The 22,977-nt window shown below is 35.9% G+C and overlaps 1 protein-coding gene and 1 long non-coding RNA gene across 27 annotated transcripts in view; one reads left to right on the forward strand and one right to left on the reverse strand.

Moving 5' to 3' along the window:
* ICA1 (islet cell autoantigen 1) overlaps positions 1-10,537 on the reverse strand; it is a 52,331-nt gene extending 41,794 nt beyond the window's left edge. For 10 of the 26 annotated variants that reach the window (XM_087918158.1, XM_087918154.1, XM_026706327.2 and 7 more), the window contains exons 1-4: positions 10,336-10,537; positions 9,500-9,556; positions 4,909-4,948; positions 4,259-4,430 (exon numbers count right to left, since the gene is read on the reverse strand). In XM_087918158.1, coding sequence (XP_087774284.1) covers positions 4,259-4,430; positions 4,909-4,925 — 189 coding nt within the window. In that variant the 5' untranslated portion in view covers positions 4,926-4,948; positions 9,500-9,556; positions 10,336-10,537. Of the gene's footprint in view, positions 1-4,258; positions 4,431-4,908; positions 4,949-9,499; positions 9,557-10,064; positions 10,216-10,335 lie in introns of those variants that run through there. The other 16 variants (XM_087918157.1, XM_087918153.1, XM_087918143.1 and 13 more) reach the window with 6 other exon arrangements.
* A 144-nt stretch (positions 10,538-10,681) lies between these two features.
* The window catches only part of LOC148123957 (uncharacterized), a 64,626-nt gene continuing 52,330 nt past the window's right edge, over positions 10,682-22,977 (forward strand). Inside the window, exons 1-3 of the long non-coding RNA XR_015740401.1 lie at positions 10,682-10,960; positions 13,515-13,570; positions 15,523-15,613. This is a non-coding gene — a long non-coding RNA (uncharacterized LOC148123957). The remainder of the gene's footprint in view (positions 10,961-13,514; positions 13,571-15,522; positions 15,614-22,977) is intronic.

Genomic DNA, 22,977 nt, shown 5'->3' on the forward strand with positions numbered 1-22,977 from the left:
CCTGTAGAATTACATTAAAGGATCCTTAAAGTTACCCTAGTCTGATTATATCTTTTTTCCCATTGTTGGAATTCTTATGCTGAGATCAAAGTGACAAAAAAACTACTTTGTAGCATGACAATGCAATCTTGTTTTCCTAAACTCAGAGGCTTTGATTTTGAATTGGTAAGTTATTAACAAGGATGACTTCAGAACAAAGGACTCATAATATGCTTTTATATCAATATTTAGGCTTACATGTGTATAATTGTTATTGCAGGTAAATTTTGACTTCATTCACACAAATATCACATATCAATTTTTACAGGACTTCTAGTGGCATTTTTGTCAAAGGCACATCGCAGACCGTGATCATGCCTTGCTTTGATCCGTGCTCTACTTGTCAGAGGGTCCCAAATGGAACCGGATCCACCCTGAAGGGATGGTGAAAGGGGGAGATTGCCAGTTGGGCCAAGGGAAGCCGCATCTTCCCTCCCTGGCTATGTATACTCTGCTTGAAGACAGGCAGTAGTGGCAGTCTTTAATGGCTGCCCTGAAGATGGGAAGCTACCCAGGAAATAAGTTTGTGCTGTAGCAGTGAAGAAGCAGACAGTGTGGAGACATAAAGATACCCTGGAATCAAGGTATAAAGAATTTCTTAAGAAGAATTCAAAGCGGCGACAGAGAGAGAGAAATGAAAGATGGAAATAAATGTAAGAGGATTTGAATTTTTATAGGAGCTAAATTGAAGGAGGAGGCTAGAAGAAACTTTGGATAAACATATGATTTTGGCACTAAATAGGCATAACTAGATAATGAACTTGAATGTGCTCAAAAAGAAATAATTAATAACTTGGACTTATTGAACTACTGAAACTTAAAAGCCTTAAACAAAGGGAGAAAAAGTGGAAAGAGAGGATGTAATAGAGAGTACCACCTAATGGTAAAGGAAATTATAGTGACCTCTTTAAAAAAGTACTTGGTTCTTTCAAAATTGGATGATACAAAATAAGAGAAACTTTGTTGCAATAAAATAGAAACATTGAAAAGTGAAAACATAGAATATTAAGATAAAAGAAAGAAATGTGAAGAAATTACCTTGGGATTGTTTGGTGATTTTGGCACAAATGTAAACTTATAGGTATTGAATTATTTGATGACTTTGGAAAAAACTTAAAAGAGGAATTAACAGAAGCTGATCATTGGAAATAAACAAAGACGCTGGTCGAATTAAATTACTGGACAATTGGTTTGGACTTAAATATTAAAGAAAGGGATAAAGAAAATCTAAAGGAAGTGTATAAAAATGGCAGAACTTTTCTTGGGATTAAAAATGGAACTAAGAAACATAAAGGAAATATTACATGAAAGAAATGAATCATACTGTATTATCTTACAATTAATAGAAATGGCGATTCTGGAGAACAAAGAACAACAAGGAGTGCCAAAAGGGGAGGAGTTGATTTAAAAAGAAACCAGCTTTAACGAACAAATGGAATAACAAACATTAAAATGAAGGGAAAAAAGAATGGAAATTAAAACTTGGAGGTTTGAGGAGATAATTAAAAAGGGAAATGTCTGGAAAGCCAAACAAAGAAAAAGGTAACAGCAGAAAAGGGAATTATATAAGAAAGTTTTAAAGAGGAAGGGGGATTAAAAACCGGAGTAAGAAATGGAGGGAAAAAATGAAGGAAAAAGAGGTAATAGAGAAAGAACCAGAAAATAAGGAGATATGGAAACCAAACAAAAATGAAAAGAAATTGTTTAGTTAGGAGACATAGAGATAATGGGTAGATAAAGATTAAAGAAAAGGGATTCTGTAAGGTAAGGTGTTGTGATGCATAAGAATGTAGTTTTTAAAAGCTAATGGAGCTGATTTATTTTTTTTACTTGGCTTCTTTTTAAAGGACTATTGTTACATGGATTATATTGTTACATGCTATACATGGATATAATTGAAATAAATGTGAAAATTGAAATATGATTGCGTGGAGCAGAAATGTGGGTCGGAGCATTACCCTAGCAGAATGGGAAAAGGTCTGGAACAGGAACATTAAGATCACGAAATCAGCAGCTTATAAAGAAAACTTATATAAAATGTTTTATAGATGGCACCTGCCTCCTTCGAGATTGGCCAAGATGCACCCCAACACGAGCCCCAAGTGTTGGAAATGTCAAAACACAGAAGGTACCTTCTTCCACATGTGGTGGTCATGCAAGGAAACCCAGAAGTACTGGCAAAAAATTAGGCACTGGCTAGAGGAAATAACCATGGAACAGATTGAGTACAAACCGGAGTCCTTCCTTCTAGGAATTTTTGATAAACGAATATCCAAAAATCAAAGTATATTACAATCCATATCTTAACCGCTGCCAGACTGGCATTTGCCCAGTGCTGGAAACTATCTTCCATCCCCACTGAACTTATGGTCATTCAGAAAATTTTACAATGTGCAGAAATGGACAATCTAACCCAAGCATTAAAAAATAAAGAATCTTCAATTTATTCTAGCAATTGGAATCCTTTGTATATTTGGCTTAATCAAAGATAGTTCACCGCTAAGAAGACTAAGGCCGACGATAGCTTTGAAGAAGAAAAGACCTTACTGACAGTCACAAAATATGGTTTTATTATAATTGTCTTTCCTACCTTTGTTTTCCCCACTTTTCCCCCTCTCTCTTCCCTTTCCCTCTTTCCTCTCTCAAACTTTCCTTTCTTTCCCTCTTGGCTTACGCCAAGACTGGTGCGTCTCTTTGTTGTATATAATTTATAGCTGTGTTGTTGTCTTTTTTTAAAAAAAGTAAAATTAATAAAGTTTATTTAAAAAAAAAAAAGAAATAAATGTGAAAATTGGAAGTTATGATAAGATGAATTATACTTAATAAAACAAAGAATACAGTTAAAATGATGAGGATTCTAATGAAAAGATGAATGTCAGTTTCTATAATTAATTGAATAGATTAATATATTTGAAGCAATAAATGATTTAGAAAGTAATTGCGGGAAAGAATACCTCAAGGAATCTAGCTCAATATATATATGTATATGTGATATATAGTAGTTAAGAGATTATTGTTATTAAACCAGAATGTGATAATTATAAAGTGATTATATTATGATAAATTTTTAAACATGTTAAAGAGGAACAAATTAAGGGATGTATAAGACAAAGGGTGGCACACTCTAATTGGTAATTAAAGGGGGAAACTATTGGAATTATTAGATTTAAGATGAAATTTAGTGAATAATGAAACAAAAGCATGTGATAAAATTGCAAATGTGACAGATAAAAGCTTAAAGGTATAATGAATCTAGAATAAAAAATAAGAATGTTAGATTATAAAACAAGATGAGAATATTCGATTATAAAACAAGATGAGAATATTCAAAGAAAAAGGAATTAAGTTAAGATATAAATTGAAAATGGATTTAATAAGTGTAAAGAAAATAAAAATATTGGAGAAAATTTATGGGAAAATGGAAGTAATGATATGATATAGAATTGAATGTGAAAGATTGTTAAGATATGTTAAGATCATGTTTGTATTGAAGTGTTAAAACTTGGAACCACATTGTTCACTGAAAGATGTTTTTAAAATGAAAAAATAAAAAAAAATATTACAAAAAACCTCATATCAATTACAGAACAGTAATCATCAGAAAATGTTTTTTTTTGTCAGACAACTTTGAAACTTTACTGAATGACATGCCTTCTATTACTGAAGTACAGCTATGTTTACAACTTATTTAGAGGCCATTCTGTACAGTGAATAAGACAGCAAAGTTTTTAACAGATATTTCTAAAGCCATGTGCTAAATGCAAAGTTACTTCACCGATAACACACTAAAGTTACTTTAATGATGAAAGTAATATATATGGTTGATAAATATTTAAAATGTCATTCTCAAACTGGAACTAAATAAAATTACCAGTATTTTTTAAAAAGCCAATTAATTGTACTTTATGTTTCAAAAGCTCAATAACTGAATAACCCCAATAACTACTACACACCAGATATATCTGTACTATGGTGTATCTCAATACACTTTAAAACAGTTGTTTTTACCTGCTTTTGAAAGAAAAAGCATTAATATTGGCACATTTGCGGGAGGAGAAAATTAAAATAAAGGCCCCCCTCTGTGTAGTCTGCTCTTGTATAACTGTTGATATTTTCTTTCCATCAGTAAATGCAGGTATAAGAGAAGAGGGTGAAAAAAGGTAACTGCAAAAGGAAAACTAGAACTGAAAGGTACTTGGAACATTAAGGTCTTACATACTTCCAGTTTAGCATCCAGATCTGCATCTGAGGCCACTACATGCTCATCCTCTTTTTTTCCAGTGACTTTGATAAGGGTTTGTTTTGTTTTCCAATATTTCTGCTGCATTTTATTTACCACAGATTTGTCTTGGCCTTGAGCATATCGATCATAAAATTCCCTTGAATAACTGCTAGAAAGCAAAAGATATGTACTATTACTCTTCCAATGTCTGCCCTGTCAAACACTGATTCTACTTGAAATATAAATTAGATTTCAGTAAAGCCTCAACTTTGCTGGTAGCACAAAATTACTAGTTGTCCTTCACTTATGACAACAACTGCACCCAGAATCTTAGTTATAGAGTAGTTAAATCAGATGCTCTGTGGCTACTTTGAACAATGAACAGTTATAGCTAAGTAACCGTGCAGGTTGTTAAATGGAGCATCAGGGTGTGGGCCTCCTGGCTACAGTGAGAGACCCAGGCCCTCTCCCATCACACCAGGGAGAATGATTGCAAGAATAATGGGATAGTGGGACAATGTTTTACAATAGCCAAAAGTGCTTTATAGATCATAAAGCATCTGTTCTGAATTATTGTTAAGTGATTAGTTATAAATTCAGGACTATTTATACATATATGCATACACACAAGCACACAACATACTTACTATTTATGGCTGTCCATGTTTTTAAAATATTTTTCAAATCCTATGAATTAAGAAAAATAAATGATTATTCTCATGTATTTCTAGCCTTATAAGTAGTAAAACTAAAACTTAAACAAAATTAAAAACAATGTGAAAAAGCAACATCATTTTACCTTTTATTCAGTTAAATATAACACAGCAGAGAAAACTGTAATATTTGTGCATTTAAATTATTCCAGTAAATTTCAGTTATTTAACAAAAAAAATCCTATATAGTCAAAGACCATAATTAACAGTCAAACATAACAGAATAGAATACAGAGGTGGAAGAAACCTTGGAGGTCTTTTACTCTAACCCCTGCTTAGGCAACAAACACTATACCATTTCAAACAAATTGTTATCCAACTTTCTTAAAAACTTCCGGTGTTGAAGCATCCACAACTCCTGGAGGCATGCCATTCCACTGATTAATTGTTCTGCCGTTCCACTGATTAATTGTTCTAACTTCCAGGAACTTTCTTCCAGAAAGTCAGAAACATCCATCTTCCTTCCAGGCCACAGGCGGCCACTACTACTACTTATATACATAAGATTGAAGACATTTTAAAAACCCAATACCCAAAGAGGTGACAGCATATGGCTGACCTTAACTGACATCAAAAAGCTAAGCAGTATTAGATTTACTTAATCCTTTGATGGAAAAACACCACAAAATAACAAGGCTGTGGGGCTAGATTGGGAAGATGAAGAATGTTTCCTAAGTAGCAATGGCAAATTACTTGTATTGTTGCAACAGCTTTATGTAGATAATTGTTGTTCAGCAATATATTCCAGCAAAATGGTCCTTAAGGAGAGGGAGCGGGAGAGAGAGAGAGAGAATGAATGAGAATGATAGTAATAGCCTTTATTGTCATTGTACATCATGTATACAACAAAATTGGTTTAACCTCTACTGGTGCAATTCATAACAGAAAATACAACACAACATGAATAGTATAGAAAATAATCCATATACAAGCAATGGGGGGTGTTGGGAGAAAATTAGTCATAACGGAAAATACAAAACAACATGGATAGGATAGAGAATAATTCCTATACAAACAATTGGGGGGAAAAAACCTAGTCATACCTTTCCATATGTATGTGGATGATTTTGATTGTTTTTTAGGAGTCTTTTAAACCTGTTTGTCCAGCTGGCTATACTTCTGTGTCAGGGTGGGCTTCAAAAAATTTAGCAACCAGCTTTCTGCCCAGTTGCTGGGTGGGCATGGCCCTGGTGGGCATGGCCTAGTTGGCTTCCTGCACCATAGCTTGGGGGGGGCATTTTCACTCTCCCCGTGCTCCAGAGGCTTTCCTCAAGCTTCTGGGAGGATGAAAATGATTTCCCCAGGCTCCAGAGGCCCTCCAAAGGCTGGAAATGGGCCCCAAACCCTTCCAGAACTTCCAGGAGGCCTGTTTTTCACCCTCCCAAGGCTCAGGTGGTTTTCAAGCCTCTGGGAGGGAGAAAAACTATCTCCCTGAAAAATGGGCCCATTTTCGGCCTTCTGAAGCCTCCGGGAGGCCCATTTCCGCTCTCCTCGGCCTTCCAGGCCCTCTGGAAGGTCCATTTTTCACCCTCCCCAAGCCTCCATGCAGGACCTGCACTTACCTGGGATCCATAATAGGCTATCTGGAGACTCCTGGGAGGGGTGGGCTGTGCTGTGCTGAGCCAGCCAGTTGTTGCAACTACCGGTTCGGTGAACCACAGGTAAAATTAACATCCAGTTTGCCCAAAACGGTGCGAACTGGTAGCAGCCCATCCCTGTTCTGTCTTCTGCCCGATGGTAAAAGTGAAAAGATACACTGGTTAGGGTGTGAGTCATCCCTAAGTATCTTCCTTAATCTGCTGAAATAGTGAGACCTGGCGATGTCATCCAGTAGTGTCTAATTTAATGAAAAGAAGGACTAAGGATGACATGATAGCAGTGTTCCAATATCTAAGGGATGGCCACAAAGAAGAGGGAGTCAACCTATTTATCAAAGCACCAGAAGGCAGGAAGTTGTAATGATGAGGCAGTCGAGTTGTTTGATCATGAACAACAGAATCATGATGGTCTTTATTGGAGTCTAGTCTTGCATTTATACACATTTTTAGTTATCCTCCATCATTGGTTAACTTTGGTTACTGCTTAATTTTCATTACTGTTTAGCACAGTAATCCATACAATTAATTATCCCTAGTTAAAGTCTAACATATGTTTACTTCCTCTCTCTAATCCTCCTTTAGTGACTTTGTTTACCTGAGTTGTATTTGCTTGGAAACATTCTTTATCTGAGGTTTGCCATCCGAGATTGGAACATTCCTGCAATTACAACTCTGCAGCAGGACGATGCAATAGATGCAAACGAAATCAATAAGAGATTCAGCCTAGAAATAAGAGAAATGCCCTGACAGAACAATTAATCAGTGGAACAATTTCCCTGCAGGAGAGATTGGACAAGAAGAGAATGGGCAACCATTTGTCTGAAATAATAAAGAGTTTCTGCTTGACTTGCGGGTTGGACTAGAACACCTCCAAGGTCCCTTCCAACTCTGTAGAAGCACCTCTATCTGCATAACAGTTCCTACTAGATTAACTCCATTTAGAAAAGAGAGATCTCCCCACTGCTCTGGAGCATTAACATCTTCATTTCTTCATCTTCAGTGTAGGAATATCCATTCCTCAATACCATACATTATTTCTTGGTTATTACTGATGCAATAGTTTTGTCATGTGACCACTATTTATTTCATTTCTCTCTAGTGATCCACCCCAGTGGACTATTTTACAATATATATTTTCTATTCAAACATTTGCTGAGGAAGAGTCAAGTAAAATCTTTTTGTAAATTTGCATTGATAAATCTTTTAAAAGCAAAGTTTACTTTGATAATGGTAGTAGCGTTTTGTGGAAATAATACTGAGTGTCAAAAAATTGATGCAGACCCTCACCCTTTCTAAACACATCAACAACATCTTTTGACAGGCAAGTTAGGAGGGAATTACAGATGAAGATGGTGAACTGAGAACATGTAAATCAAAGACTAGGTCCTCCTAGTCTCAATGAATATGAGCATGCTGCGTCTAACACCAATTTATTTCTTATTCTATAGAAAATGTAATGCAGGAATTAAGCAAAGTTAAAGGGATTCTTGATTATTGTTAATAGGGATTACAAAATGATCAAAGCATATAGGAATGGGTTGTGAGCTTTAGAATAAACCACAAATAATTCCCACTAATAGTTAGTGATTTATTGGAGGACCAACAAGAAGATATATTTGAGTACAATGGAAGTTTCAGTGAAGTTGTTGGTAAATGCCTATAGTTATGGTATGTTTTTTTTAGATTTTCTGAATCTGTAACATAACAAGAATGACTCAGTGATAGTGTATTATATTGAACATCTAGGCAGCACCTAATTTCTGAGTATTCTAAACTCAGAGACTTTATAGCTGGAACCATTTTATTTTCTGATACACGAGAGCTAAAGCTTTTCAGGCAGTTCTTTCAAAGTTCCTACTTCCTCAACCTAGCTGATATTTGGAAAGGCAGGTGCTTGGCAGAACATTCATGTACAAAGTAGCCAAGTTCTCCATAATTTAAACACAGGTCTTGCATGTGAGCTCAGCTTTAAAAGAGGAGCGTTCTGTTAGTATGAATTATATGGGCTCAACTTCCAAAATCTCTGAAATGAGACGAGGGGAGAGATGAGGCAGGATCAATAGAATATTTTTTTTGCTTTTTTGCCTATACACACTATAATTTAAGTCTTCCATCAATATGGGTAGTCCTCAACTTACAATCACAATTGAGGCCAAAATTTCTGTTGCTGAGACATTTGTTAAGTCAATTTTGCCCCATTTTATGATCTTTGTTGCCATAGTTGTTAAATGAATTACTGCAGCTGTTAAGCTAGTGAAACACTTCCCTGCTGACTTTGCTTGTTAGAAGGTTGCAAAAAGTGATTACATGACCCCAGGATACAACAACCATCCTAAATAGAAGCTAGTTGCCAAGCGTCTAGATTTTGATCACATGACTGTGGGAATGCTGCAATGGTCATAAGTGTAAAAATGGACATTTTCAGTGTCATTGCAACTTTGAATGGTCACTAAATGAACCACTGTAAATCAAGGACTACCTATACTTAAGAAAAATTAAAGTGACAAGATCTTTGGGATGACCTGCTGCCCAGTCTGTCCTATATTTCATCTGATAATCCCACTTCAACAATTATGCTGTTTCATTCCAGTTTATATACTGAACTATCAACTGTAGATCAACAGCACACACCTACATGAGCACCTACCTTAGCAATGGATTTTATACTTGGCAGTTTCCTATTTGACAGACGTAATGAGAATAATGTTCAAAAACTGATGCAGTTGTCCAAGTCTGGACAGCTCTGTATCAGGAGATGTGCCTATATGCAGCTTTCTCAGTCATTAAATTGCTTATACTTCTTACACAAAATCAGTGGACATCCCAGTTCATTAGATTCTACAGTACTGAGGACAGCAAAAAATTACTGCTTTGACTTGAGTTTTCTTTAAACACATCAATTTCTAGAATGCCCCAACTAGCTGTACCTGAAATTGACTGCAAGCCTCTGCTCAGCTTTGGGCAAATCACTGCTTCACAGGACCCTGGGAGAAAGATAGGACAAAGTGCTGTAATTAATCATTTTGTTAAGGTCCACCACCCCCAAACCAAATCACAAAAAATAGCCTGCTATTTTCCAGCCAGACGCAACAGCTGCTCATCTTGACTTTTCAATTCAAAACAGTACACTCCCTAGAGGAGGATTCAATTTTTATTAGTTCTTAAAAGCAGCCGGTATATACAGTAAAAAAGCCATGTGGACAGAAGCAGTTCAAGTTAACTACAGGAAATCACGCAGCTAATGGCCTTTCTCATCCCCCTCCCCGTCGGGAGTGGTGGTGGGGGGTCTGCACCTGCTGGGATAATATATCTTGAAATGATGAGTCTGGGGAAATGAGCAGGCAAAGGGAAGAGGTGCCATTTTGGAAGCACATTATTCCCCAGATGAGGAGAAACTGGGGCTCGGGTCTCATTTTGCTCTCTCCGAATTACAAGCTCTTCATCCACCCCATCCTCTCCCTTTCTCTCTTCCCCATCCTCTCCCTTTCTCACCAGAGCAGTTCACCTGTCCTCTTTCTTCTCCCTTCTCCTCCACCGGAGAGAAAGAAGCCAGGTATTCCTCCACCCCCACCCCCACTATCGCTGCTGAGGCGGCAGGGGTTATTATTTAGGTGGCTCCTGACCAGCATGCGCAGCCCCGCCCTGCGGCGGTGGCGACAACCGTAACCGCTGCCTCAGGAAGAACCTGTTTTTCCAGCCGCGGGGACCGAGGCTGAACCTGAGCAGGGCCTGGGCCAGAGCTTCTCCCGTGCGGACCACCTACCTCGTCCGCGGTTCTGCGGGGAAGAGGATAAGCCGTGGCGGTTGCGCGCGACCCGCTCCGACACGGTGGCTCCTCCTCACCGGGGTGCCCTCATGTCGCTCGATCGCCCCTTGCCTTCCTCTGAGAGCCCACTGCCGGGACGCCACAGATTTCCCTCCCGTTGAGTGTCGTCGCGTCACTCGCTGGCCACCGCGGTGGCTCCAGGTGTTCCAGCGCGGGGAGCGTCACAAAGCCTCCGCCTGACAGGAGAACGGCCTTGAGCAAAGTGGGGCGGAGCTTTGGCCGCCGCCGCCGCCACCAAAGGCCCTTTTACTTTTTGCCTTCGGGAGGCGAGCGGGCTTGAGGGACGTTCTCCGCCCTGACTCAGGCGCGCGAGCGGGGCTTCCCTTCCTCCCGCAGCTCAGGGTTGCCTGGCGCGGCCGGGCTTCCTGCTTTTGTTCTTTCTGTGCCCTCAGAGCAGCAGGCGGCGGGGTGACATTGGCGCTTGGAACACCCCATCGCCCCCGCCCCCGTTCTGCATAACCTTAAAGATATTTTAAAAATCTTTAAAAGCCTTAAATAAGAGAACGGCGTTTTCCTTCCTTCCTTCCTTTGCCATCGACATCACGACTGTAGCAATAAGCAGGTGAAGTGCTTTCTATGATTGCCAATGAATTCAGATTCAGCATATTTTCCCATTCTACTCCTCCCCCCATTCCCCCGTTAAAGGATAAGAATTCGGCCATGGAAAAGGGGTTTTCTTCTTTTCTGTAAGAAGCAGAATTGCGGCGTCAAAACGGATTTTGTAATTCTGTTGTTTCTGGTTTGAGTTGTGGGGGAGTGAGGAAGGAAACGGATTCCAGTGGTGTGAGTTAAAGCAAGTTACACAAAAGTTTGTCCTTTAACCAACTTCTATTAAAGTAACGCGAACATACACGTTTTTGAACCTTTTTTTTAATGGCTTAAAGCACAGTTGCGTGTAACTGGAAATATATGAGTCGATCTGCTAGATTGAATTTTCCACTTCTGACTCTCATTGTGGCAAGACCTTGCAGCGATAAAATATTGTATTTTATCTTAATTTTATATCCTTTGCTATTGCTGTGAGAACTTCCACGTTTTAGCATCTCCTTGGACAACACAAACTTTATATTTCGTTTTTCATAGTTTTGATAAGTAATATATGTGCAATTAATAATAAAAATGTAGTTACTATGTTTTTGTTTGACCCTGAATTGAAATCCAATTACATGTGTTTGTATTATAAAAGTCTTAATTGTATACACTAAGGTTATTCTTTCTATTAAACTGGAATAATTTGTAGGCCCCTGTCATTTATTTTAATATATGCTTCCCTCTCCTGTATGTGATTCTTTAAAAAAATCATATAACCATTTAAATTAGCCTAGTAAAATTAGAATTCTTGTTCTGGAAAAAAACTAAAAGATCCTTAAGTGTTTGATGGCACATAATCAGATTCAGAACTCAATCAAGATAATAGTTGAGTAATTTTGTAAGCAATTTCATATAAGCAATTTCCACATTTAATGTTTTTAATATCATTGTATCTTCTACATATAGGATGTATCATCACTATGAATTAGCATGATAGCAAAGAATAAGATTTGATTCCTTTATTCCTCAAAAATTCCTAGTTACAATTACTTTATTTTGTCTGAATAGTAATGTAAACCTTAAGCAGAAAGCAATTTTAAAAAAAATATTGTGCTTAGCAGATACTATATTGTCTTAACGGTATTTTTAAATTACCATTTAAAATAGAATATTTAAAATATAGTTATTGATTAATATGTTGATTCTGATATAACAAGATAATAAGCACACAATTCAGGATCATTCTTTTTCTCTACTCCTGTTTGCTTCAAGGGAAACTAAAATTGATCTGAAAACTGTTTTCACCAAACTACTGAATCAGTGGTATATGTGAAAATAAGTCACTATCATCAAGCATTAACAGGAAAAATGTTTTGTGGTGATGATGGAACTATTGCCTAAAGTTGCATGGCATTTGTTCTGAATTGTTCTTGCTGTGATAATAGTATTTTGGTAGGAAACACAATACTTTTAATCTTATTTGCTTTTTATATTTATAGATCATAAAGAAAGCAAGAGATTCCTATTTTGTTTTAGCAATCCAATTGCAATTATCCAAAGCAATTATATATTTCATTTAAGAGGAAAATAATATACCTGTGTTCAATACCAGGGTAATATTCAATATAAAATTATTTAAATATACAATTCGGATGGAAGATATTGTTGATTAGAGATACTTAAAACGTCTGCTCTGGGCTTTTTTCCTAGGCCATATCAATTCTACACTCAGATAACAAGTTTTAAGACTTGAGAAAACTAGAGAAAAATAGTTCTTTCTAGTTCTTCTGAACAGATATTCACTTTCTAGACAAGTCCAAACTCAGAATTTCCTCAAAACAGATATATTACTTTATGCTGAGTTCACATCTACTGAGGTTTTTTTTGTTCTAGGACAGGGGTATCAAACTGGATTTCTTCAAGGGCTGGATAATTCTCCTCTGTGGGCTGGTGGTGGGGTGGGGGGCAGAGTGCAGCAGGATGGATGCCTCCTGCAGCACCCTGCCGGCCAAAATGGGATGTGGGGGGTCAGTATGAGTTCCCCCTCCACACCTCGTTTTCGCTCTCCATGGCCTTCTGCAATGCACTACTGGCCAAAATGGGCGGCATGGCCCATTTTTGGGCTGTTATTTAGGAAGTTTGGGGCCTGTTTTTCAGCCTGGTTTTGACCCATTTTTCGGCCCATTTTTTGGCCATTTTTGATCCATTTTCTAGCCTGTATTGGGTCCAGTTTTGATTCTGGTTTCAACCCAGTTTCAGCAGGCAGAGTGCTGCAGGAGGCCATGGAGGGTGAAAATGAGGTGCGGGGGTGCATGCGATCCATTTTAGCCACTAGAGGCACTGCAGGCCAGTCTTTTGATATTTCCAGGCTGGCTCCATGGGCAGGATTTAAGCACTCTGCGGGCTGGATCTGGCCTGTGAGCCTTGAGTTTGACACCCCTGTTCTAGGATAAGGAAAAGGAGAATAATAGAATGCTTCAACTTCCAAAGGACTGAAAGAAAAATGTTATATACAGAACAATTTGAAAAACTCATTTAAAAATAGTTAACTTTAGTATTTACAGTCACCTACTTCTTTTTCCTAGACCTAGACTTTTTGGGAGGGTGAGGAGAATCTGGATCAGAGCATGTCATTGAAAATGTAAGTGTGGCCTTCACTCTCTCTCCCTCCCCCCCCCCATGTGTGTGTATTTACATATAGCTACCTGTAATCAAACTGGTTTGCCCAAGTTCTGAGGCCAGTTCCAAAAGAAATATTTTAAGAATAATATCTGCGTAATGAAACAGTAGAGTTACACTGGATTAAAAGTGGAAAGTTTTTTCCCCACTATCAGCACTGCAAAATGATCAATAAAGCTGCAACCTTGAAACAGGTGTGAGAGGACTTTGGAGCCACCAGCAAACAATATATAATAATAGAATAAAAGGTATTTTTTTCTTCAGAAGTAGCAGATGGTCCAAAAGGCAGGAAAATAAAGCACAGTGGCATAGCAAGACAAAGGATAATGTAAAAAATGCAAGAGCTCCACATGCTGGCCATTAACAGGAAAAAGAAGAGAGGGATGGGATTTGAGAGTTAAGAAAGAAATGTTGATGCATAGTAGTAATAGTGTATAGTAGAGATTTTTGTTTGTTTAATCATGTCCAGTTCTTGGAGATACCTTGATTCTTGGAAACTGCCTGGACAATCTCTGCAATTTTCTTGGAAATGTTTTTTGAAAGTGGCTTGCCATTGTCTCCTTCCTTGGACTGAGAGACAAAAGGTCACCCTGTTGGCTTTGTATTCAAGATAGATCTAGATTCTAGAACTAATAATCTTCCAGTTTCTAGACTAAACTACTACACTAATCTGGCTCTCTGTAATAGTGTGTAGTATAGAATATAGATAATAATAATAGAAAATCATATAGGTTATAATAAATTGAATAGTAATAATATAGTATATAATATAATATAAACATTGCCATAATGTATTGTAATAGTAAGTATATAATAGTATTGAAATAGCAAATAAATACAATTTTGGAAGCATTCAGAAACTATGTTTGTTTTTACAAACTAAACATCTCCCCAACAAATATCTCTTCCCTTATAAGGAGATATAAAGGAACCAGTGCTTTTGTCTCTTAAATCTCAGTTAATCTAGAATCCATGAGAGTGTCACAATGAGTATTTTTTGCTATAGATCAATTGCCCAATATACAATGGAACTTTCTTTAGAAAGATGCTGACAAAACGCCAGTAACATGGATCCCATCAATAAATTCAAACCAAGTTAAAAGTCACTGCTTCCATTTGGTCATTTCTATAGAGATGTGTAGTACTGAGGAATATGAAATTATAATGTTGGTTTAATTATAATCTATATAGATCTAATTTTATAAAAAGCTATATCATTTTTCGGACCTAACTACAGCAAGTACCTGGTCTCTTTGATTCTTAGTTCTTAATCGGCTCATAATTTTATCAGAATCCCTTGTTAATGAACTTAGAATAACATAGAATAACAGAATTGGAAAGGACTTTGGAGGTCATCTGGTCCACCTCCTGCTCAAGCAGGATAGTCTATTCCAAATATTAGGCAGGGAACACATTTTTAAACAAATAATTCCCTCAACACTGTTCAACTATTATGAGTCTGCACTATTATTACTATTAATCTTCTCATCACTCCTTATCACCCATTCCCTTCCACTTGTGATTATGACTGTAACTTTGTTGCTTGTATCCTTACGATCTATATTGACTATTTCCTAGTATGATTTGATTATTGTACCCTATGATTATCATTAAGTATTGTACCTTATGATTCTTGACTCTTGACGAATGTATCTTTTCTTTTATGTACACTGAGAGTATTCACACCAAGACAAATTCCTTGTGTTTCCAACCACACTTTGCCAATAAAGAATTCTATCTTCTATTCTATCTACTTAGGATCAAACTCACAGCCTCTTGATTGTGAGGCAACAGCTCTACTTCTAGGCCAAATGCTGGGCCTAGATTAATACAATATAAATATGTTTGTAATACAATATAAATATGTTTTAGTTCATTTTACTTAATCTTTGTATGAATATATATTTCTTTTAGGACACTAGAGTTTATCATTAATGCATACCTGGCTGAATATGATCACTTCTAGAGTGATATTGTTTTTTCTCCATCTAACAGCCCAGATCAGGTGAGCTAATGTTTTTCTTTTTGTACATATTAATTCCTCTAGACTTTATAAGTGATAATCAGCACCTTGAATTGCATTGAGAAGCCTACTGAGAGCCAGTGCAATTAGCAAACTAGAAGTGAGTATATTGAGGCATGCCCATAATTACCATGTCTCTGCATTCTGGTCCACTTGCAGCTTCTAGATGGCCTTTGTGAAAAGCCCAATGTGGAGCACATTGTGATAGTCTAACTGACATAACTGATGACCATGAACAGTTCTTCCCAGTGCAGGTAAAGGTACATTTGATAGAATTGTGAAAAATTCCTCCTGGCCATGGGTGTCATCTGCTCTTCAAGCGGAAGCTGTGAATCAAAGAGTTGCACAGAATAAGAAAATGCAACACATGGCAAAAGATGGAAATATTCTGGTTCTGGGATAAGGAGGCTCACAATCATTTAGATTTGTTAAGATTGAATCAAAACCTTTTCTTTTAAAAAATTATGCCAAATCACAGTAGCGTCCAGACACTGGAACAGAATATTTACAACAGTGCTTCAATGTGAAGATGGGAGAGACAAAATTGAGTATCATTAGCATACTGATAATAAATCTATCCCATGCTTCTTGTGAGTGCAAGTATAATTGTATAATATCTATTAAAGTTTGGGATAAACTTGTTGGAATAAACTTTGTGGTTTGAACTTATACCAAACTCTGGGTGGCAATCAATCTGAGCATTTCTATACCAACGTTAATTATTCCTTAACTATATCAACTCAACCTGTTAAGTATTAGACTTCTAAAGTTCATAAATATTAACAATTGTGTTTCAAATAGATGCTTGCTTTGGTTTGGGTTTGGTTTGGGTGTGGGTTTTAGTATTTTAAGAGCCAGTTTTCTAGAGAATTTATCTGTGGGGTAGCAGTCTCTAAATAACCTAGACTTATTTATTATCTTTGACATGCTTAATTGTTTTGTTCTATGGAAACCAAATAACAAGAATATAAAATGGAGTTCCGGTTTGCAGCGCTTTGGGGCAGGCAGAAATCCGCTATCGTGCGCAGTTTCTGCCTGCGCTCGCCGCTGGAGTGCCCTGAGCCATCTGGCTTCAGGGCTAGCCACCTCCTTAGAAGGTGGTGAAGACAGGGGTGATCTGACAGGGTTGAGAGAAATCGCACCTCTCTTCCTATGCCGGCTAAACCCCCTTTTCTGAAGGTGGTAGAGCGGCGGTCAGAAATGGCCACCACAAAGAAGCGCTCAGCCGGAAAAGAAAGTGCAGGCGGAGTTAAGAAGAAGTGAAAGTTTTTTTGCTGACCGGGACAAAACAACAACGAAGGTATACTGGAACTTAAAATCTGTGCAAGATACATCGTTCCCAGAGATTTACAAGTGGCAAATGGAAGTTAAAAGGGAAAGTTATTTTTTTTTTACTCTCCTTCCTAATGGTGACAGTGAACAGAAATACATGAGAAATTGGAAAAACCCACTTTGGCATCAATATGTAAACTGGATAATTAAATGCCAAAGGGATAATAAGGATTTCTGAACATTTAAAAAAAATTTTTTGCTGTAAGTGGGAAGGGAGAGGAAAAGAATTGGAGCAGGATTTGGAAGTAAGGAGGAGATTGCCTAGAATTTTTAAAGAATCATTAAATACTAACAAGACTTCTAAAAGATACATTTTAACTGGAACTTTGCAACTAAACAGTAACCCCAGAAAGAGAAAGTGAAGAAATAAGAAAGTGCTAAAAGAAACAGCTTATTTGGACTGTTTGGTGACTTTGGGACTTTTGGAAATTATCTTTGAAGGACTAAAAACACTTGGGTGGTTGTTTTGGAATTTTTTTTTTCTTTCTACAATGGCATCACTTGTGGATGAATTGAAAATTGAATTCAAAAAATATAAAGAAGAACAAGAAGGGAAAGACTCTCTTGGCACACTTTTTCAATTCTTAGAAATGGCGATTTGCACCTATGAGAAACTGACTACGCAACAAGATGATTGGGATAAAAAAGAAGCCATCTTTGATGAACAAGTAACTGTATTTGGGGAAGAAAGGGAGAAAGAGGAAAAGAAAAAGGGGACTTTAAGATTTAAAAAAACAACCAAAAAAGGGAAAAATAAGGTGAAAAGTGGATATAATGTTAGAAAACAACAGAAAGGGGGAATGCAGAAGAAGAAAAGGGAGGTGGAGAGACAAGGGCAGGGAGAAGAAGAAGCAAGGGAGGAAGGAAGGGATGAGAAGCTTCAATGGTGTGGAGCAAGATGTAAAGAAACAAGATTTATTTAGAGATAATGGGTAAAATTTAATTGAAAAGGGGATTCTGCAAAGGTACATAAGATTGTATTATTATATTTGTACTTAGAAATAATGTTAGAAAATTGGAAACAACATGTGATAAAAAATGGGATAAAATATTCAGTGTAACAGTGAAATTTTTGTGAATAAAAGGAAGGCAATGAAATAAAGGAGAAAATTGAAATAGGAGGAAATGGGAACATTTTAATGATACAATGATTTAAAATATAAGTGATGTGAAGTGGGGGGGAATAACTATGGAAAGTATAAGTCTTCCCATAAAAGTATGATATTCAATTGAAAAGTAATGTGTAAAATGTTTAAGATTTAAATGAATATTAATATTAATGATAGATTTGAATTGGCATGGATAGTTGTTTTAATTATATATTTATAAATTTTTATTTTTTAAAAAAATATAATGTGTAACTTAAGAATGTACTAAACAGAATCCCAATGGAAGTTATGTACCATACTAAGTGTTATAAATTTAGGGGAAAGAGTTAAAGGCGTCACACTCCAATTAGGGTACAGGAGAAATTTTGTTTAAAGAGAAAAGATAAATAGATAGCTGGAAACAGAACAGACAAAGAATAATAAGCATAATGATCTGAACTGAGATGAGATAAATAAAATAAAACTAAGAAAGTTAAAAGAGGTGAGAAGCTATATAGAAAATGGAAAATGGTAATAAGATATGGAATGGTATATAAAATGAACATGAATTTGAATTTGTGTCTGTATGAAGAGACGTAACCCGGGATCAAGCAGCTTTCAGAAAAGATGTTTTATGTTTTTATGTTTTATGTTTTGTTTGTTTGTGTATTGTCTTTGAAAATTAATAAAATTTGTTTAAAAAAAAAAGAATATAAAGTCAATGCTCATTATTCTCAGATTGCAAATTTTCTTTCTTATTAAAATTTATATATCACCCCCAAATTAACATGGTGCTGCTTTCATGCACATTTGTAGACATGCCCAATGCCATCATTCCGAGTTAATTAGTGGTGAATTTGAGTAGGCTGACATGCACATTCCAGCTGAAGGTCAGACAAGATGACGCTCTACTTTCTTGTTTTAGTTTTCCTCCTGTGAACAAGCATTCTGTATTTCCCCTAGGATCAATGATTCAGTATTTGCAGCAATTTTAGAGAATATAACTAGAGCAAAATTGGAAAATCAATTGGATTTCAAATCACAGGTGACTTGATTGATTTAAATAACTATGGCCCAATAATAAGAGTTTATATTTACAATTTTTGGTTAAGTGTAGAACTATTAATTTTATCTGTTTTTGTATGCTTTTCATAAAAATTGTTTATGTTCTATATTTTAAGTAGGAAAATCAAATGTTAAGCATTAGGAGTCTAAGTCAAAAGCATATTTCTCCATTTTTGAGTATGGAATTGTTTAGTACAGGAAATGATAGATATTAAAAATAATACAGACTTCTAAAACAATGTTTGTATTAACATATATTGGAAGTTTTTTCCCCAATATATATTTTTAATAATATGCACTTTTATTCTAACTAGTTAAAAGAATATGATTGATCAAAATTTTTAAGTAGGCTGACAACCACAAAATCTATGTAGCCATGTATTATGACTAATTGTGCTATTTGGTAAAAATATCCTTTTACTTCTGTCTCAAGACAGGAAGTTATTTGGTGGGTTGCTAAGTATCAATTTGGAAGTCTCTTATCTGCTGACAGCTGCACTCTCTATCTGTCAAGGAATATACTCGCTTAAAGAAGAAAAATGATGGTTTGTCTTCTAAAAAACAATCAATTGGTATAGAAAATAGTCTTTGTAAATCAATTTCTAAGTACAAGTATTGCTTGATATCTTGTGCACCTTTGCTGAATTGGGAAAAGTGGCTGCAATTTAATCTGACTCTGGTAAAATTTCATTTCTTCAAAATGTGTATCAATCTGCTACGTATTTCCAAGGACAATTTCTGTCTTTTAAAGTGCAGAGATCACCTGCCACAAAAGAATCTGAACTCTAATAGGGGTTGTCTCGTGCATCATGTAGAATATTTATTACTTTCTCCTTTAATGACTTGGATTTTTCTCATTCTCTACTTCTCTGAACTTTAAAAAGAGGACAGATGATCTATTTTGACTATATTTTAGAAAGCTATATCTACTACTCTGTATGAGAAATGTGGCATCATATAAAGTATTCCTGTATTCAATATTTAATCCAGAAACAAAAGATATGGAGAGAGAATAATGTGTCACTTTTCTACAAATTTCACAGAAATAATGCATAACAGAAGATTTAAACTAGAGGCATGTAAACTTATTTGTCCTCGGGCCAGAATTTCCCCCTTGAATGATATGTCAAAGCCCATATTCTAAGTGGTAGAGTGAGGATACAAATTCAAATTGATTTAATAGCATTTTTTTTATAGATTATCTATAATATGTTTCAATCAGTGGCCAAGTGCTGGAATTAGAATTCTCAAGATGTTCTGAAGATGAAGTGAAGAATTCAAAAGAGGAAGAAAATGAGAACATAGATATTTTCTTAGCTTTATTATTGTTTTATTAGTCTCTGTCCACCAGAAAACCCAAGTTCTCTTCTGTGGCTGGTGGAACTTCAGTTATTTGCTTATTTCTTGCATTTATATGACATCTCACAAAAAGTGACTGGACAGTGTGGATACTATCTTGATACTATCAAAATACCAATAATCAATCTGGAAGAACCAGTAAAAATATAGCTAATGTTTGTAACTAGTACGGATAGAAAAGGCAGAATTTTTGTAACTTAGCTAATAAGCCATAGCTGTATTTGCATATAGGCTAAGCCACGTTTTAAATATGATTTGTTGAAGAAACCACAATAACTAGATTCGTACCACAAGAAAAATAAAAAAGTGAAAAATTGCTTTATACACAGGGTATCTGTTATATATAATAGAGAGGAAAAATTACATTATACTCAGTGCAAGAATCAAACCATATCTGTGTCAATACATTCAACATAAATCTGCTGTATTTGTTTCTGTATTACAAATATGTCCTCCGTTCATAGATTTCCAACAATCTTAATAAGCAACACTGGCTTATTAAGTCTGCCAGGAAATGGATGCCACCCAGGGCTCATTCTAAACAACAATCATTAAGGCATTTTCCCTTAATTATAGTTTTGTACAACTCTCTAAGTCTAAAAATAACTTGAGCTATGGAGTGACTGCAGCCTATATGCACAAATAGCATAGAGTTAATTTTTATGTATTAGTTTCAGATACTATCTGAACACAATTTTCCATACTGCTTTCTGGTTCTCTCTTTTTATTTTATGAAGAAGTCCGAATATCTGAGGATTTGAGATGACTAATCATTTTTAAAACTAAAAACTTGTACTGTTTCTCAACATTGAGATTGGCTGCTGGGAACATGAAACTGAAGAAAAATGCCTGATTTGAACTGAATGTTTATTATAAAAATTTCTTCCAAATATTTGAATTTGCCCTTATCTTTATTTACTAAAAAGCTTGTAGAGTTTTTGGATTGCTGCAATCCTTACAGGTAGTCCTTGACTTACGACCACAAGTGAGTCCAAAATTTCTGTTGTTAAGTAAGACATTTGTTAAAAGAATTTTGTCCCACTTTATGACCTTTCTTGCCACAGTTGAGTGAATCACTATGGTTTGTAAGTGAATTGTTAAGTGAATCTGATTTCCCTATTGACTTTGCTTGTCAGAAGGACAAAAAAGGTGGTTACATGACCTTGGGACACAGGAATGGTCATAAATATTGTGCAAAGGTCGTAACTCTGAAAAATAGTCATGTCACATTTTTTCAGTGCCGTTGTAACTTTGGTCACTAAATGAACTGTTGTAAGTCGAGGACTACTTGTACTATTGATATGTATCTAACCAAATTTTAAATTCCTCTGGATTTTTTTTTGTTTAAAATTTGTGTAATTTGTTCGTTCATTTTACTGCTTTTATCATAAAACTGCTGTTTTCATTTATCTTCTTCTAGAGATAATCTCAGCAACAGTAGATCATCCAAATTCAGTTAAATTTATTCTTAATAATTAAAAATTATGTAAGATTATTTCTCAAATTCATGGATTCCTATTTAATTCTTTATCTGAAACTATCAGGAACATACCTATTGAAAATCCTTGCACTAAGAACATGGCTCCATGGTTGTATTATTCATTTCCACTGGAGTGCTTATAACAGACTATATAAAAAGAAATATATATAAATACTATAACATAAATTTCATTTGGCATAAAGCACACGTACATCATATATCCTTCTGTTTTCATCTGTTCTTGTATTATCAAAGACCCATGGCAGCTTGCATTTATGCATATTCTCTTACATCAATGAAAAGTGGGTACAGTTTATATATTATGCAGCCCAATCCCATTAAGTGCAATACAATGCATGTATTAGGCCATTATTTTAGTTATAGTCGCTTCATAGACATTTCCAAATAAATTATTATAAACTATCAGCTTGCAGGTTGGCTGAATTTCATTATTTAATCTGAATAATTTCATCATATAATAAATGGACACAAATATATATTGATTCATCAGCAGTAGTAGTAGTTTAAACATGTCCTTTTGCATTTGGTAGAATCTTAATCCTTGTATGTTTTAAATTAGTTTGTGAAACATAAAATTCAAGGTAGGAAGCTCTCTGTGTTTTAATTAACCACAAAGCCTGTAAAATGTAATTTGTATGCAGCAACAGTGACATCTGGTGGTTCTTTGTACCCACTACAATTCTGCAGGATACACAAAATATGTTAAAACCATTATAGAAATTGTGTTGGCAGTTCTATATGAGGACTGTGCACCAGTTCAAAAGCAGTTTTCGATCTCTATGATCCCATGGTGTCCACTGATTTTTCACAGCCAAGCCAATTTATTTTGAGGTCAGTTGCAATGCAACCCAAATAAAAGTTCCATTTTTGTAGTCATGCAGCTCTGGAAAGCGTAGAGGAAGTTCATTTGCTCACTGAAGGAACTCATAATCTACTCCTTTTGCTGGCTCCTTGGAGGGTCAGCTGCTTATTCAGGTTCCTTAAAGGGAATAGCATAAAAG

Source organism: Pseudonaja textilis, chromosome Z, assembly GCF_049901715.1.
Source record: "Pseudonaja textilis isolate UNSWEBS1 chromosome Z, rPseTex1.2, whole genome shotgun sequence".
NCBI classification, from domain to species: Eukaryota; Metazoa; Chordata; class Lepidosauria; order Squamata; family Elapidae; genus Pseudonaja; species Pseudonaja textilis.